At 31.1% G+C, this 16,737-nt stretch overlaps 2 protein-coding genes and 1 pseudogene across 6 annotated transcripts in view; all 3 read right to left on the minus strand.

The window, feature by feature from the left end:
* The window catches only part of LOC107608155 (uncharacterized), a 31,721-nt gene extending 17,336 nt beyond the window's left edge, over positions 1-14,385 (minus strand). The window contains exons 1-8 of one of the 3 annotated variants that reach the window (XR_015892028.1): positions 13,684-14,385; positions 13,050-13,199; positions 12,340-12,486; positions 11,081-11,242; positions 10,802-10,975; positions 8,703-9,169; positions 6,959-7,585; positions 6,119-6,253 (exon numbers count right to left, since the gene is read on the minus strand). Coding sequence is in view for 2 of the 3 variants with exons in the window: in XM_016310033.3 (XP_016165519.1) it covers positions 6,977-7,585; positions 8,703-9,178; positions 10,802-10,975; positions 11,081-11,242; positions 12,340-12,486; positions 13,050-13,199; positions 13,684-14,245 (2,280 nt within the window). In the remaining variant the exon portion in view is untranslated. Of the gene's footprint in view, positions 1-6,118; positions 6,254-6,840; positions 7,586-8,702; positions 9,179-10,801; positions 10,976-11,080; positions 11,243-12,339; positions 12,487-13,049; positions 13,200-13,683 lie in introns of those variants that run through there. The other 2 variants (XM_016310034.3, XM_016310033.3) reach the window with 2 other exon arrangements.
* Positions 604-3,043, minus strand: LOC110264827 (uncharacterized). Of its 2 annotated transcripts, none has more exons than XM_021107190.2 (4): positions 2,911-3,043; positions 1,974-2,159; positions 1,823-1,896; positions 604-1,225 (listed from the first exon to the last, which is right to left on the minus strand). In XM_021107190.2, the coding sequence occupies exons 2-4, from the start codon at positions 2,092-2,094 to the stop codon at positions 635-637; spliced, it is 786 nt and encodes a 261-aa protein (XP_020962849.1). In that variant the 5' UTR covers positions 2,095-2,159; positions 2,911-3,043; the 3' UTR covers positions 604-634. The 2 variants fall into 2 exon arrangements, with proteins under 2 accessions (XP_020962849.1, XP_088349966.1); XM_088493840.1 differs by having other exon boundaries at positions 1,823-1,899.
* LOC107606713 (E3 ubiquitin-protein ligase KEG-like) lies at positions 2,917-4,909 on the minus strand (annotated as a pseudogene). Its single transcript, XR_015892414.1, has 4 exons — positions 4,343-4,909; positions 3,927-4,076; positions 3,272-3,413; positions 2,917-3,060 (listed from the first exon to the last, which is right to left on the minus strand). The product of XR_015892414.1 is annotated as an E3 ubiquitin-protein ligase KEG-like (transcript).
* Positions 14,386-16,737: the final 2,352 nt, after the last annotated feature.

The raw sequence follows: 16,737 nt of genomic DNA on the forward strand, positions 1-16,737 counted from the left end.
ATGTATAGCTGATCTTTTTTATCCCTTTGTTTTTTTTTTTTTTTATTATGGTTTATATTCTTAAGAGATATAAATATTTATATGCGTCTTGTTATTGACTTAATTTTTTAAAATGAGTAATTTTATGATATAATATTAAAAGAAATCTATAATTTGAAGGTTTAGACGTTAATTTTTGTGATTCTCAACCAAAAAAATTAAGACAAAAGGCTAATAATAAAAAGAACGTCTATACAAAAAAAAATATATATATAAATTTAGAAAGAGATTTTTTTTGTGAGAAAATATATTATAAATATAATTTTTTATGTATTTTTTTTATTAATTTAAATTTTTTAAATAAATAATTTTATAATATGATATCAAAACTCTATAACTTAAAAGTTTAGAATTCAATTCTTAGTTAATAAAAAAAATATAAAACAAATAAAAAAAACACATATACAAAAAATTCATAACCCCATAAATGCCATTAAAAAAAAAAAAGGAAAGAGTAGCACATAGGTACGGGTTCTGTTTTAACTTTTAAATACCGAATATACATACAATAAATATGTAAGAACTAAGAAGAATGGTCGCTGTGAAATGAAGAAGGTAGCCAGCTATGGTATGATTAGTATTATGAAGCAAGAAGTCAGGGAAGTTGAGAAGATATAATAGTTTTGAGAATATCAAAGCAACGTGGAATCTGGACGACGACAAATAAACAAAGAGGAAAGAAAGTTGCTGCATAAAGCGGAATCAAGAAGGAGCGACCATGGTGACTAAGGAGAGAGTATTGGCCGGAGCTGAAGGAAATAATCATTGCTACAACTGAGAGGAAGAGGAAAATTAAACCCAGAAGAAGTTTCAGTGGCAAGGATCTCCGAAAATCGTCGGCTTGTTTTAGAGAATTGTAAAGAGAAAGGAACGTTATGATTGAAGATACGGAGAAGCAAAGCCCAACAAGAGAAGCAACGGCCAGTGTATCGGACTCGAGTTTTCCTACTTCCAGTCCTTTGTTGTCGCTACCGTTACCGCCGCCGCCGCTGGTGCTGCTGGTGGAAGCAAAGGCAACACTGGCAATGATACCAGCCACAGCACTACAAGCTACTGATGTCTCCTTCAGCTCTGTGATACTATTCTCAATAAGATCTCTGTGTGATTCGATGAAGATTTGCTTTGCTGTTTTCCTATGGTGATTGATTCTCAAGTAGTTCTCCTCAGGCATTATGCCCCTAATATACTGCAACCACAAGCACGCAAAATTATTATTAGAGTAATGTTAGGAAATTGTTATTTTTTAATTATTTCATTTTTCTTAAATTTTGGATTTTAAATTTTAAACTTAACTGTTGTTCTTCATCCAAAGTTTATATTCTTGCATGCCCGATGTTGGTTTGTTACGTGGTTACTAGTATAGAAGTTCGTTACAAAATTTATCAGTTTATATATGTGCTCTGTCACTGTATATCAGTTTGAACATTATTATTGATTTCAAATGGTACAACATCCAAGAACCGACATGCTTCGGTGCTTGTTCTACAAGGAAAAGGGGAGTTGTTAATATCGGATAATTTGAAGTTTAGTATTTAAAATTTAAGAGTAACTAAGGTTGAATATTTAATATTTAGAATTTAAATTTAAAATAAAAATAATTTAAAAAATGATTTATATTAAATTAAAAGAAGTTTTCTGTAATTATTTTTTTTATTGAAATTTTAGAAAGCCAAAGAGAGTGCACGTATTTGTGGAGTGTACATATCAGAATGAGTGTAATTTGGTCAAACTTCAATAAAATTAAAATAAGTGTAATTTTTTTTTAAATTAAAAGTTTCCGTACCTCATGCCATTTCGTATCCCACATCATTTGCAAGGTCGAGTTACCTATGGTCCAAGATTGCTCTTCTAAAGCAGCTGCTGCCAAGTAATAAATATTTATGTAACTAATAATTATTAAATCATTTCTTTTGTCCACAATAGTACGCAGATACCTTTGGGCGGGTTCTGTCGTTGAGTAAAAGCATCATTTATTTCGTAGAAGTCACCTTTCCAATCATCAGAGGGTTTACCGCCAGCTCCAGTTCCAGTGAATGCCTCAGAAGCGTTTTTCATGAGTGTCTTCAACAGTTGATTACTCCATTGGTGATTCTTCTTTGTCTTTCTTACCTTATTTAACACTTAACAACCATATGCAATAATTATTTGAACCAATATATCTTAATAATAATAATAATAATCATTTCAATGTAATCAAAGTGTTCTATAATCACCATCAATATCTCCAACCACCCAAGCCTAGCTACGCCAATGACGAAGAAATCAAGAAAACGGGTAGGAATAACAGCTCTTCCTTTTGGTAAGAATAATACATACAATGTGAAGTTTAAATATTTTAAAGTGAAAAAGTTGATAAAGTAAAAAATTACTCATAATTGATTTTGTAATTTTTATGAAAGGTGTCTTTTGCTATCTTAATTTAGGAGTAATTAATCTCATTTTACTACTTTACTAACTTCTTCACGCAATAGTCTTTTTTACACTTATAATAAAGTTTTTATATCTTTGGTTATGAAAGCTCACACACTTGTATCAACACTTTAAGTTGAAAGGTCTAAATAAATAATTCTAAGTGACCAATATTTTCCCCAACACTTAACCATCAAAACAAAAGTGAGAGATCTCTTATTATTAGATGTAAATCTCACACCATTAAAAACACTATTCATAATCAATTGATGGTTACAAAATACCAAAATTGCTGGCCCTCTAACATTCCTCTTCTTGTTTTTGTCTTACTTTTGAATCAACATTAGTCATTTTTCATTTTACTCTAATCCCTTGAGAGTTATATCCGTAACATTCATTTTGCTATGCTTATATGTAAGTGTTGATGGTGTGCTTAAAGAGTTAACAAGCAATAATATATACCTTGTCCAGAAACACCAAAAGAATACACGTCTGCAGTTTTGATAGATTGGCAAATCACAGCACAGTTTGGTGGAAAGAATCCATCATATTTTTCTGAGGGGTTTTCTTCATCGACCTTGTCATCACTTCCCCAATTAAGAAAAAATTTGCCTGCACATAAACACAAGCATGTGTTTGCATTGCAATATAATTCTCTGATCTCTAAATGTTTTTCGCCGTGTTAATTAATTAGGATGTATTATATACAAAAATGCAGTCACATCTGATCTCACCGGTGAAGCATATTTCATATATTGATGAATTGGTTCAAGTACACACCAGAGAGAAAGAGAAGGGATAGAATGAAAATGTATTCACATACCAACAACAGAAATTAGTGATTTTGAGGATTTGTATAATGTGGTGTAAATTCTCTGGAAGCAATTCTTTGGGTTCAGTTTTGTTCATCCTTTCCAAATACTTTTTCATTTTACTTCCGGCATCCAATGGTTCTACAAGTACACCTTTAAAAAAATGAAAAAAAGAGAATTAGTAGATGAAATCAATCATTTTAAAAAAATAAATAATATTTAATTTGAACTTCATTTGAAAAGAGTAAATAAATAAATATATACTGTAAACAAAAATAAAAAATAAAAATATTATGAAGAAAAAAAAAATTATTAAGAGCTGAATGTGAACACCTAAATATTTGCAATTCTATAAGTGATCACTTAGTATGTTCATATTGCACAAAAGTTAAATAATTAGAACATTAATAAATCATAGCATGTAATAACGAATGTAGGTCTCGTAATGTTTTAAATAGAGGAATACTACACATTTAAACTTTTTTATAAACCAAGTATAAACAAATTAAACAATAAAACTTAAAATAATATTAGTGATCATTAATTTTTGCTATGTTTGACTAATTTAACAAATAAACTTGGATATATAATATTATTCTTTCAAATATTCAGAACAAATTAAACTGAATCTTTTGGTTTCAAATATAAAAGCATATAATAACGTACAGTGGTAGAGGATTAACTTCCACCATGAAAATTTGATTCCACTTGGGAAGGCCAATGGCCTAGTAGCAAGGACTTTGAGAGGGGTGAGCCCTTTGTTGTTGCTGAGGGTAGCAAGTTCACCAAAATAATGCAGTATTATCACCGCTAAATCTGTTCCACCATAAGAATATATATGAACAAAATTATGTTACGTATACATTAAAATCAGTCATCAAAATCCGCCATTAGTATAAAATACATATTAGAATACAAATACACATTGAAAATAAATTAAACCACACATGTATTTATACATAAATACATTGGTGGCTGATTTTAGTGACTAATTTTAGTGTACAAATAACATTTTCTATAAAGGAAATTAGTAATGTAAATATTTACTATAATAATTAAGCAATGAATTGAAGGTGGCTTACCAAAATACTCCCTCCTAATAGCACAGTGGAGAATGGTATCTCCGTCATGGTCGCGGACAAGCTCCGGCAAAGTGATGGGGAGGCTTTGATGGGTGTGATGGAGGTAAGCGAAGGCTTCCTTGTAACAATTAAGAGCAGCAAGAAATAATGGTGTCTCCCCTTTCTTGTTCTTCAATGTCCTCAATTCTATCCTCTCTCTGCTATGATGCACTTGCAGAGTTTCGCAAACCCCCTTGACGCCGCCACATGGAGAGGCGTGTCGCCGTGCTCATTCCCTTTCTCCAGAGCACCCGTCATATGCGCCACGATTTCATGCACAAGATCTTTAACAACTTCTTCTTCGTCCAAATCCACGGCCACGTGCAACGCCGTGTCCTCAGAACTGTTAACCGTTATGGTGTGTGCCTTTGGCTTTGACTCGTACATCTTCCTTACTTCATGCCAATTGCCTTCTAATGTGTAATGCGCTAGCTTTTTACTCAATTCATCTTCTATCTCATCTTCTTCGGATATTTCTTTGCTTATTATGAATTTGTTTGGTGATGAAGTCATCATAGGGGACGACATTTTTTGCCAAATATTGCAAATTCTAAGCCTTTCGGACTTATGTATATTATTTGTATGGTGGGTACTCCCATGAAGATATTATAATTGTCTTTATGTGATGATTTTTCTTTTTGACCCTTAGATGATGGATTGTAGGGTTAGATTTTGATATGTTATAAAAGTGTTGTTTTTATTTGAAGTGTGGCCAAATCAATAAATCACACTTTTATACAAAGTATCTTCATAAAAAGATGTTTTTTGCATCTTCATTTGAGTAGTTTGTATTCCTCGAATCTAATGCTTTTAGCTTTATTTAGATCACAAGGGAAGAATAATATATTATTATAACTTTTGAGGGAAGCTCCTTCATGTCATCAACACTCTCATCAATACTCAAATGAGAATATCTTTATATAAAAGATGATTAGCTAATAATTATTAACTAATTTAACATATTTAATTAAACTCATTAACATTATATAAATCAAAATTTTAGGTAACACCTTAATTTGTTTTCTTCTTCTACATATAGTTAATATATAGCCATCACTTTTTAACTCTAAGATAAAATAACAAAGTATAAATTATAAAACAAAAACACAAATTGCATCAATTTTCTGAAACTTCAATTCTTTAATTAAAATTAGACTTACCATACTTGATAATTATATCATCGTGTTTCAGGTGGGAAGAATGAATTAAAGCAACACTCTTCTTTACCCCCCTCGCCCCTCTTTTTTTTTTTTTGTTTGCTTTTCTTTCTTTTTTAATCTTTATTTGTTAGACTCAAAAGAAATAAAAAGGAATGGCAGTGTAGTACGGGCCATAATACTATTGAAGGAAAGAATTATTCACCCGTGTTGTTATAGCCAAGTTATTGTTAGGGAGCACAAGCGTATCTTTTTATTGTAAAATTTGTTTCTAATCTTAGTTCTTACTTTTTTTTATTATTATGATCCATATTGTTGAGAGATATAAGTATTTGTGTGCATCTTTCTATTAATTTAAATTTTTAGGAGTAATTTTATGATATAATATTAAAAATTTTATGATCTAAAAATTTAAAATTTAATTTTTGTAACTCCCAAAAAAAATTTAGGCATAAGACCAATAATAAAAAGAAAGTCTATAAAAAATATATAAACCCTAAAAAAAGATTTTTTAATATTTGTGTGAAGAAACATGTTAGAGATATAGTCATTAATTATATGCTTCTTTTTAGATGAAAACTCAGGTGCAGTCAACTTTATATGAAGTTGATAGTTGAAAGTTGTTAAATAATTTGATTGATTTAATTAAATTTTTATCAAACGGCTCTTAATTATCAATTTCAGGTGAAATTGACTGCACTTGAGTTTTCATCATCTTTTTATTATTTTAAATTTTTGAGATAAATAATTTTATGATATGGTAACAGAGTTTCTATGGTCTAAAGATCTAGAATTTGATCTTTAATGACTCCAAATAAAAATTAGTATAAAAAAAACATACATAAAAAGTTGACGCAAACGCCTTCTCTTATTAATTTAAATTTTCGAGAGAAGTGATTTATAATAATATATATTTTTTGTGAAATTTATGTAACTTTCTTTTTGCATTTTAACTATGTAATTAATTATTTTTGTTTGGATATTTTATATTTTTTAATTATTTTTGCTAATGTCACTATGCAAATTAATAGTCATTGTAAAAGTTTTTATTCTGACGATATTATATATAAGAAAAAGTTTAGAGAGCAGCAATTTTATTGAATTTTGGTTTATATTATATTAGTCAAAATTTTCACGCAAACATTTATGTGATACACAAGAATGAATATATTTTGAAAACACACATAAATTACAAAATTACAAACACAAACCACAAAAAACAAATCCATTACACAGAAAAACACATTACTCTTGGTTTGATGAAAACATAATTAAATCTATCGGCCGTAGTAAAAAAAACTCGTACATGAATGAAACATACACCACATGATTTGTGAGATAAACAATCAACCCACATCCCCAAAAGGAAAACTGAAAAATTTTTAAAAAAATCAGCAAATCAAAATATAATTTAGGATACATATATAATAGAAAGGAGCTAAAAACTTTCAATTTTGTCACTTGTATGTGGCACCTTACTCAAAATAGCAGTTAGAAGATCAAAGTAGAGTGGAAACTGCGCCAAGGCATAGAAAGCCACGGGTATGGAAGTGGCGGCATAGAAAGGAAACAAGAACGTCTTGTACTTGTGATTGATAATGAAGAAATGGCCGCAACAAAAGGAAACAAACATGGCTATGATGGACACAAACAGAGAACTCAACCCTAGAAGCAGTTTCGTCGGCAATCCTCTGCGAAAATCCCTTGCTTCTTTTCGAGAAGTCAGGATGGCCAGGAACATTATCAGTCCGGTGACGGAGAAACAAAGTCCAATAAGGGACGAAACTGCGAATGCCTCGAATGCCGGTTGCCTTTCTAACAAAGGCTTACCTTCGTCGCTTGTGCCTCCGGGGACAGCGCTTGCTGTGGCAAAGGAAACACCGGCTACTAGTCCTGCTACAACAGAGCAGGACTCCGATGTTTCCCTTAGCCACTCACTACCTTCTTTGACGAGATCCTTGTGCTCTGTCTTGAAGATTTCTCCTGCTGTTTTTGAATTCTTGTTGGTTCTGTAATTGAAGTGTTGCGGCACAATGCTCTTGATATACTGCAAAATCCATGCATGCATAGTAGAATATATATAATTGCATGTGTGAAATTAATTTAAGACAAGGTTGATACATCTAAGTTTAATTGAGTGAAGACTAAGGTCAACATAATTATATCAGTTTGTTAGGCAATTAGTATAGTTAACATAGGTGGATAGTCAGGTGCAGTCGACTTTACGTGAAGTTGATAGTTGAGAGTTGTTAGATGAAAATTTAGTCAAATCAGTCAAACCATCTAACGACTCTCAACTATCAACTTCACGTGAAGTCGACTCAGTCAAACCATCTAACGACTCTCAGCTATCAATTTCACGTGAAGTCGACTGACCCATATTGGTTAAGTAAATAGTAATTAGGCAGTTAGCATTACAGGTTATTTTTGCAGTTAGTGGCACACTTATTAATTTGTATTAGAAAATTTTTTAAAGTGAAGAAATTAGTAAACAGATAAAGTGAGAGAATAATCATAAAAAATTCAATGGGTGATTAACTCCCTTATTTTATTAAATTTTTTATTTTAAAAAATTTAAATTCTTGTATATAATGATATCAATTCATTGAAAACAGAAAACAAATAATTGGAAGGAAAAAAATATGCTTATATTAAGTTATTAACTATAGTGGCTATGAAATTTTAAAGACATTTTTTAAAATATTGCTAAAATTAGAATAAATTTTTTTTATTGTTAGACAATTTTTTTAAATTCAAAAAATAAAATTAATATATAAAAAATATGGCTCTAATTTTAACAATAATTTTTAAATATTGCTAAAGTTGCATAATCATCGTAACTCCTATAATAATCACTATAGATTTTAGCTACGTATAAATTAAAAATATTTATTTTTAAATTTTTAATAACTAAATTTTAGATTCATTTACTACTCATACTAATAATATTATTCTTACACTGATGTATTAATTAAATGACAAATTATTAATGAATGCTTATAACAAAATCATTTTACCTTATGGGATATAAATTAATTAGAGAAAATAAATCTTTTTATTTTACTCTGAGACTACTTGATAATTACTCATTCTTTAATCTGCTTAAAATATGTAAGCGGATATAGAAATAACAATATATATAACATGCATTATTATAGAAATACCTCAAACCACTTGATATCCCACATCATTTGCAGAGCAGAGCCAGGTATCTGCCATGGCTTCTCATCACCGAGGGCATAAGCTGCCAAATGCAACATGGTGTTCTCATCATCATCTGCAGCCAGAACCAAGTTGTTCCAAACTTCTGGTTTTGATTTCATTCTCAGTGTCTCAACAACAAAGGGTTGCCTGTTCATCACTGCCACCAGCAAAACATTTTCCTTCTTTGTGTTAGTGTTGTGGATTGCACTTGGTATTTTCGATAGAATCTTGATAACCATTTCAACTATGCCGTTTTTCGCCGCCACTAGAAATGCTGTCTCTTTCGGGTCAATGGCATCCTTTGCCTCCTCATTTTGATTAGGAGTTGGCTTTCTGCTATCTGTTGTCGGCGATGGCAACGGCATTGATGTTTGGATTTTTTCTTCTTTTTCTTTTTCAAGATTTTCGAATCTACTGCTGCTTTCACCTGTGGCCACTATAAATTAAATGAAAAACAAATATTATGGAAGCTAAGGAAGAAAGGGATTGGATTATGTACTTAGGGGTGTATATGGTCCGATTTCAGAAGGAAAAATTTTAGGGTATGATGGCCCGGATTTAAAGTGGTTCGAGACTGACTCGAAAAAAAAAATGAAACCAAAAAGAAGAATGAAACTGGAACCGGATCATAATTGACCCGGCACGGTGAGAATTATAATTAACAATGAAGAATGAACTAGGGTACAAATTCATAGTTTCATACAGTCATTAGCCTCACGCAGTCATGCCTCATAAGTCCTCTTTCACGCACCCTGCCACTGTGTCGCAGTCAATCCTTTCTGTGCCTCTCACCAACCGTCGCACTCTTTCTCTCTCAGCTCTCTCTCTGTCTCTCACTAGCCACCATAACAGCGCCCATCACCGCTCCCCAGCCTCGAAGTCACGACGGTGGTGCATTGCTTTTTATCTCTCGGTGACGATGTCCCTTGACGACGACAATGACTGCAAACGGCGACGGAACTTCTCTTACCATCAAGACTTGAACGACGATGACGACTGCTTCTATCGCTGGTCTTCTTCTTCTCTTCTCTGGCCCTTGTCCAATCTCAGATAAATAATTAATGTTTTAAATTTTTTATTAGAGATTTTGATTATTGAAATTTATCATTAGGAATTTGATTATTGAAATTTCTTATTAGAAATTTTGAATATTGTTCTAATTAAGTGTTTAATATTTTTCTTTTTTTTAGTATTTAATTATTGTTCTAATGAGGTATTTATTGTTTTAATAAGAATTTTGATTATTATTCTGACTCTTAATTATTGAAACTTCTGATTAGAGACAATTTTGTTCTTTCTGTTTAAATGTTTCGTCTTAATTATTGCTTAATTTTTGATGTGTTGCTAATTATTGCTGAATTTGTTCTTAATGTTGTTTGTTTAGGATACAAATAATAGGAGGAAGACTGGAGGAGATAATTGTATTTCTTCACCAATTATTGAAGAGAATAAAATAATAAAAATTGAAGCTGAAAATCTTGCTGCTCCTGCTCCTGTTCCTACTCCTGTTATTAATGCTTTCACAACTCCACAACTCCTGATTAATTGTTCTTGATGGCTTTTAAGTGAATTTTATGATGTGAATTGTAAAATAATGGTTGGAGATTTGGAGATTTTCACATGCTAAAGGTTCAATTTTTATCTGTTTTTTACTCAATTTAAAAGTGTGTAGGTTTTATCGGGTATAAAATCGAATTATGATCTAAAAAATAAGTTTAGTATATATTTTGGACCAAATTTAAATTAGAACAAATTCGATGTGACCTGACTCATGTACATATATCTAAAATACATTCTTCTCTTAATACTTTGATAAAAAAATATATATAAATTAAAGAATTAATTTAAATAAAAACTCATATATAATCCTCTTCATATAAATAATAGTTAAAAATAATTAGATGATAATTTAATTAAATATAAATTATTTAATAATTTTTAGCTGTAAACTTTATTAAAAAATAACTACAAGTGAGTCTCTACCACAACGTATATGATTTGAGTATGTAGATATATACGTTATTAAATGAAATCGTTTCTTTAATTTGTCCGATACTACCTTGATTGAATTGATGAAAAGCTTCAAAGACGCCTGTGTCAAACTCCCAACCACTAATAAGATCAGGTTGACCACCCCTTCCGGTGAATGCTTCATATGGCTTTTCCATCAGTTTGTCCAGCAGTTGACGACTCCACTGGTGCTTCTTCTTTATCTTTTTTACATCCTTCAACGCTTTTCAAAATTAATATACCATCCAAAAAATATATAAATCAGTAATGTTAATTAATCATAGTAATAAAATAATTTATATAATTAAGAATGGAAAGGCGTACATACCCACTCCCGAGAGGCCAAGAGTGTGCACATACATTGACCTGATGAATTGTTGAAGGGTAGAATAATTTGGTGGCAGAAATCCAACCTCATGTTTTTCTGAATTTTTCTTTTGTGGATTTTCTGCGTCATGCTTTTCTTTTTCCTTTTCTTCTTTCCAGCTTCCTGTCCAACCGGAAACACGTTTTGCAATAATTTACTATTGCAAATTAAAATAAACTTTTTTTTTATTTTTTTAAAGCCCCTCTAATTTCCTTTTTTCTTAGAAAACTTTAAATTGTTTATCGTTGTTCATGCCATTAATAATTTAACTGATTCTATATTAAATATTTGCATGTCAAGCTAAATTACTAATGAGTAATGCTAGGGAGACAAAAAAAACAGCTTGAACTTGCCTTATTTAGCATTCATTAATTGTCGCAACAATTAATGAATGCTAAATAAGACAAGTTATGGCTGTTTTTTACTGATTTTCTTTGGTTACCAAATATTTCGGATTACTAATATGATATATATCACATGCTGATATGCATGGTAAACTCAACCGATTTTTTTTTTTTTTTTGGTTTAAAATTAAAGACGGTAATAGAAAAAAAATAGAGGAACCGAAATCTATCATAGATAAAGACTAAGAAACTGAGTAAATTATAAACATGGTACCGAAAGCATTATTAAAATGTTTGAGAAATAGTTATGAAAGATGAAAATGACAAAACAAAAATCTAAAAAATAACATTATTTTTTACAAAATAAAAAAATTTATTTTTTATAAGTAGAAAATGATTTATATATTTGATTAAATTTTAGAAATATTTGGATAATTATTTAAAAAATATATAAAAAATTTATGAGAAAATTTGATTTTTATTTTATTTTTTTCAATATTTGTTTTAAAATTTTCAGCTATTTATTTAGAAATAAAATAACCAAATAAAAAATCAATGGAGATAAAATTATCACATCTTAAGAGTGAAAAGTATCATATTTATATGCATGCAAAATACTGTTTAGAAATCCAATTTCTAGAGCCGTATTTTGAGAATATGTATCTCATATTTGATTAATTTGTTAAATTAATACTTTTTTTTTGTCATTTTTATCTTTTAAAATTATTTTTATCAATATCAATGTTTGAACTTTTAGAGACATTTTTGGTAGTTTATTCAAAAACTTTTAAAAGTTGAACAATTTTTTTAAATTTAAGTTTAGTAACAAATTAAGAAAGAGGAGAAAATTAAGCGGGATAATATGAGAATCCATACCCACAAGTAGAGATTTTAAGTTGAACAATGCTTGACATAGTGTTGCATAATTCTCAGGGAACTCCAACTTTTCAGATGGAGGCTTCTTCATCTTTCTCAAAATCTTATCCATTGTAGTTTCAACATCTAGTGGTTCGACAAGTATACCTTTGGAAGGAGAGGAAATTAAATTAAAGAATAATAAGTTGAATTCAATTTTTAGATTTATTTTAAATTAGATATGGGGGAACTTGTTTCTTGGAAAATTTAGTTACGATGATGTTTCTAAAAAAACTTACACAAAGAGTTAAATCACAATAATGAAGCTAAACATACATGTACTATATTCGAACTAGAGTAAAGTTTAATTCTCTTTATAGATTAAATTTTTGCAGTGGTCTCAGATTTATTATTTTTATTAATTTAATCTCTCTCATATTTTAATTGTACTATATTAGTTTCTAAAATTAAATTTCGGATACCATAATAATCTCTAAATTATTTTTTGACATTGACTCAACAAGAAAATACTAAATTATCACTGTATTCTCAAAATCTATGTAAAAAAAATCCAAAATTACTATAGTGTTCAGAATTCAATCTCAAATTTTTTTTTATAGTAGTAATTAAAATTTAAGAGACAAAATTAATAAAAATCGTGAATTCGAGAGACTATTATAAAAAGGAAAAGTATAGTGATATATACATTTTAATTCAATAGTATAACTTACAGTGATAAAGAGTTAGCTTCCACAATGAAAGTTTGCTTGCGCTTCTGAATGCAGAGGGCCTGGTGGCAAGGGCTTTGAGAGGAGTGATTCCATTTTTGTTGGTGTGTGTGATGAGGAAATCATAACAATGCACTATTATCACTGCCAAATCTAGATTTACACATAAACCATTGGACATATTTATTGACCATTTCAAATATTAGTAAGTAGTCTTATTGACCGCTAAGTAACTGAGGCAAAAATAGCATTACTATATTTTTATAAATATATAAAAATAAATTGAAATTAAAGAGTGCCCTATCATTCACACAGGTAGTACTTTTCAGAATAATAATAAATATACTCGTATTATATTACCATATTTAATTTGAACTCAATTCGCACTTAATAAGGTGTTACACTATTATTAGATTAGTTGTGATCGATAGAAACTCAGGTGCAGTCAACTTCACATAAATTGATAATTCAGAGTTGTTAGACGAAAATTTAGTTAAATTATTCAAATTATTTAACAGTTCTCAACTATCAATTTCATGTGAAATTCACATGAAATTCACTGCAACTTGAATTTTTGTTACTAGATATGGAGAGAACAAATGGAATAAAAGGAAATAAGAATGAATATGTGGCTTACCAAAATATTCCCTACGAATAGCACAATGAAGAATACTATCACCATCTTGGCGTATAAGATCATTCAAAATAACAGAATGTTTTGTGGCATCATAAAGGTACGCAAAAGCATGTTTGTTCCAATTGAGAGCAGCAAGAAACAAAGGTGTCTCCCCTTTCTTGTTCTTCAAACTTATCAAATACACCCTATTCTCCTCCCCTACGATGCACATGCACAGTTTCACGAACCCTCTAGAAGCCGCCACGTGTAACGGCGTGTCCCCATGCTGGTTCCTCACCTCAAGAGCCTTCTTCCTTCCTCCTTCTTCATCAACTTCATGCTTCGTGATTGCTTCCATCAGCTTCTTAACCACTTCCTCTTCGTTGAGTTCGATGGCCACGTGCAGCGCCGTCTCCCCGGAGTCGCTTATCGCCACGGTACGCGACTCCGGGTATGAGTTGTAGATCTCTACGACGGTTTCCCATTTGCCTTCTACTGTGCTCTCGGCTAGCTTCTCATTCGCTTCTTGTGGCGACATCTTGTTGGATGATATGTCGCCATAACCGCCTCCTGATGATGACATGTTTCTCTCAAGACTTCGGAATGTTTGATGTATGTGTGATGGGGATATATGTTGTCTTAATCATCAGTTGCATGTATTTTTATACCCAGAGATCCAAGATTTGATATCTATATCTATTAACTCTAAAAATGAGTTTAATATTGATCGATTTAGTGGGGGTTAGAATCTTATTAGGTCGAGAAATAATTAATAAGGGTTATTTAAGACTTTACATATTAATTATCCACACCTTTAATTTTTACTGGTTAATAGCTTAGCTTCATCATGAAGTTCCATTGTGAATATCACTTTATCCGAATGACAAGGAAGAATAAAAAGGGATGTGAAAAAGAAAAATGATATACGTTGAAGGCTGTTCATTCTTTGGGTTGGATTAATTTGAAATTGAAGTGAATAATAAAACGCTACCTTGCTTGTTTCAATTCACTGCCGTATATTCCCGCTATAATGTATATATCCTTCGTTATCTTCTTGCTTTTCTGGAACTCTTAATCACTTAATTGAAGCTATCATTAGCTTTTTCTTCCTTTTTTTTTTCACTGAATGTAAGTGTACTACACACAAAAAGAACAAAAAATATTTTTTTTTATTTTAAAATATTAAAAATCTGTAATTAAAATTTTTAAATATCAACAACTTAATGCATTATTTGAATACGAGAAATGTTAGAGGATCATTAAATTTTATTATTTTTAGTTATTAATTAATTATTAATAACAAAAAATAATAAATTCTGATCACCTCCTAATATTTTTTATTTTCTAATTAACAACAACACATCATTGATAAAAAAAAAGAAATTTAAATGCACATATTTTTATTCGTAATAGCCAAGCTAATTGTATATCATCGTGTTTCAGGTGGGTTTGCTAGATGTAATTAAAGTTGCTTTTAAGAAGGCGAGCAACAGAGAATTAAAGAAATACTCTTGGTAAGTATTTTCTTTAAAATGAAGTTAGGTGACCAAGTATAATTTTTGGAAAAGTAGACGAGAACAATGTATACAGTGAACAACCTTAACGATTAAAAAAAAAAAAGATAAATTTAAAATTAAAAATCAGATTCTTAATTAATTAAATAATTATTATCAGATTTTAAAATTTAAAAACATTAAGATTAACACGTAAATCACTACGTACGGTTACATATTCATATATTATACATTTTGCACCCCACCCCCTCAACCGCGCCAGTTTCTCTTGCGACCGTTATCATCGTTACTGCAAAAGTTTTGACACCACTACTCTCCTCATCGTTGCAGCAAATTCTCTTCCAATTTGGATAGTGATGCCATTTTGCACCCTTATTGGCGTCGATCTCTTCCACCTGCGATCCGCCGACTATTTCTCATTGGATGGCGCTATATCGCGATGGAAATTCACGGTGTCGCGGCAGTACTCATATTTTCTCGACAAGACCACGCCGCACGTGCTCTGCCGCTGAATTGGTTCGTTGATCATCGCTTGTATCTACGTTCTGCGCGTATACTTGATCCAAAACTACTACATCGTCTCCTACGACCTCGGAATCTACATGCTCAACCTCTTCATCGGCTTCCTTTCCGCTCAAGTTGATCCCGAAATTCAGGAACACTACGACGATGCCACTCCCCCACCAGGGACTCCGATGAGTTATGTCCCTTCGTTCGCCGTCTCTCTTAGTTCAAGTTCTGGTATTTAATCATGGTTAGTTCAAGATGGTCATTTTAGTAGTTATATATACGGATGGTTATTTTAATTCTGATGTGGATGGCAATTTGATTGGATTGAGTTTAGTTATATACAATTAAAATATGCTAGATGTTCAATTCACTAGATATGCAGATGATTATTTTTATTCTTAAGTGAATGATTATTTTCACTAGGAGTGAGCGACGCCGGTGACGGTGCGTGGCAAGCCAAGCAGCGACGGCGAGGAGGAGCCCGGCGGTGCTATTCGTTTCCGGTCTGGAGGAGAGCAACACCGATGAGGGTCATTGTTGACGAACTAGCGACAGTGAGGAGGATCCCGGCGGCGACGATGGGGGCTGGTTGAAGACCAAGCAACAGCAGAGAATTTGGGGAAAAAATTGGTGCTTTGGTAAATTATGGTATAATAAATGGTTAAAATTTTTGAATTATTGAATGAGAATTTTTTGTTGGGTAATTTGGGTGGAGTGTTTTTCTTTTTAACTTTATTGGGCCAAATTTTCAGCCCATTGTTCACGTTGTTCAAATTTTTCATTGTCTACCTAGTGGAGCCGATTATTTTTTTTACCAAATCTAACTAAATTACATACACATGTTTTTTTTTCTTTTTCTTCTTTCTTCTTCCTCTTTTATTATTGTCGTCGTCGTCATCATTATTTTTTTTTTCTTTTTCTCCGGTACGTATATGTTCAGTAAAATTATGGAGCATAAAAATTTTGATGTACAACACAGAAATAATTGTGCACAATACAATTTTTTAAAAGAAGACTCACCCAACCAACAAAATATATAAGTTCATGGTTA

This window comes from Arachis ipaensis, chromosome B7, assembly GCF_059453495.1.
Source record: "Arachis ipaensis isolate K30076 ecotype BB chromosome B7, ASM5945349v1, whole genome shotgun sequence".
Lineage (NCBI taxonomy): Eukaryota > Viridiplantae > Streptophyta > Magnoliopsida > Fabales > Fabaceae > Arachis > Arachis ipaensis.

Bases quoted from the DNA above. Each gene is read 5' to 3' on its own strand.
- LOC110264827 (XM_088493840.1), bottom strand. From the start codon at position 2,094: ATGAAAAACGCTTCTGAGGCATTCACTGGAACTGGAGCTGGCGGTAAA. The intron at 1,900-1,973 runs GTATCTGCGTAC...ATTACTTGGCAG, and splicing joins ACGACAGAACCCGCCCAAAG to CAGCTGCTTTAGAAGAGCAA. The intron at 1,226-1,822 runs GTACGGAAACTT...TTGTGGTTGCAG, and splicing joins GGGATACGAAATGGCATGAG to TATATTAGGGGCATAATGCC.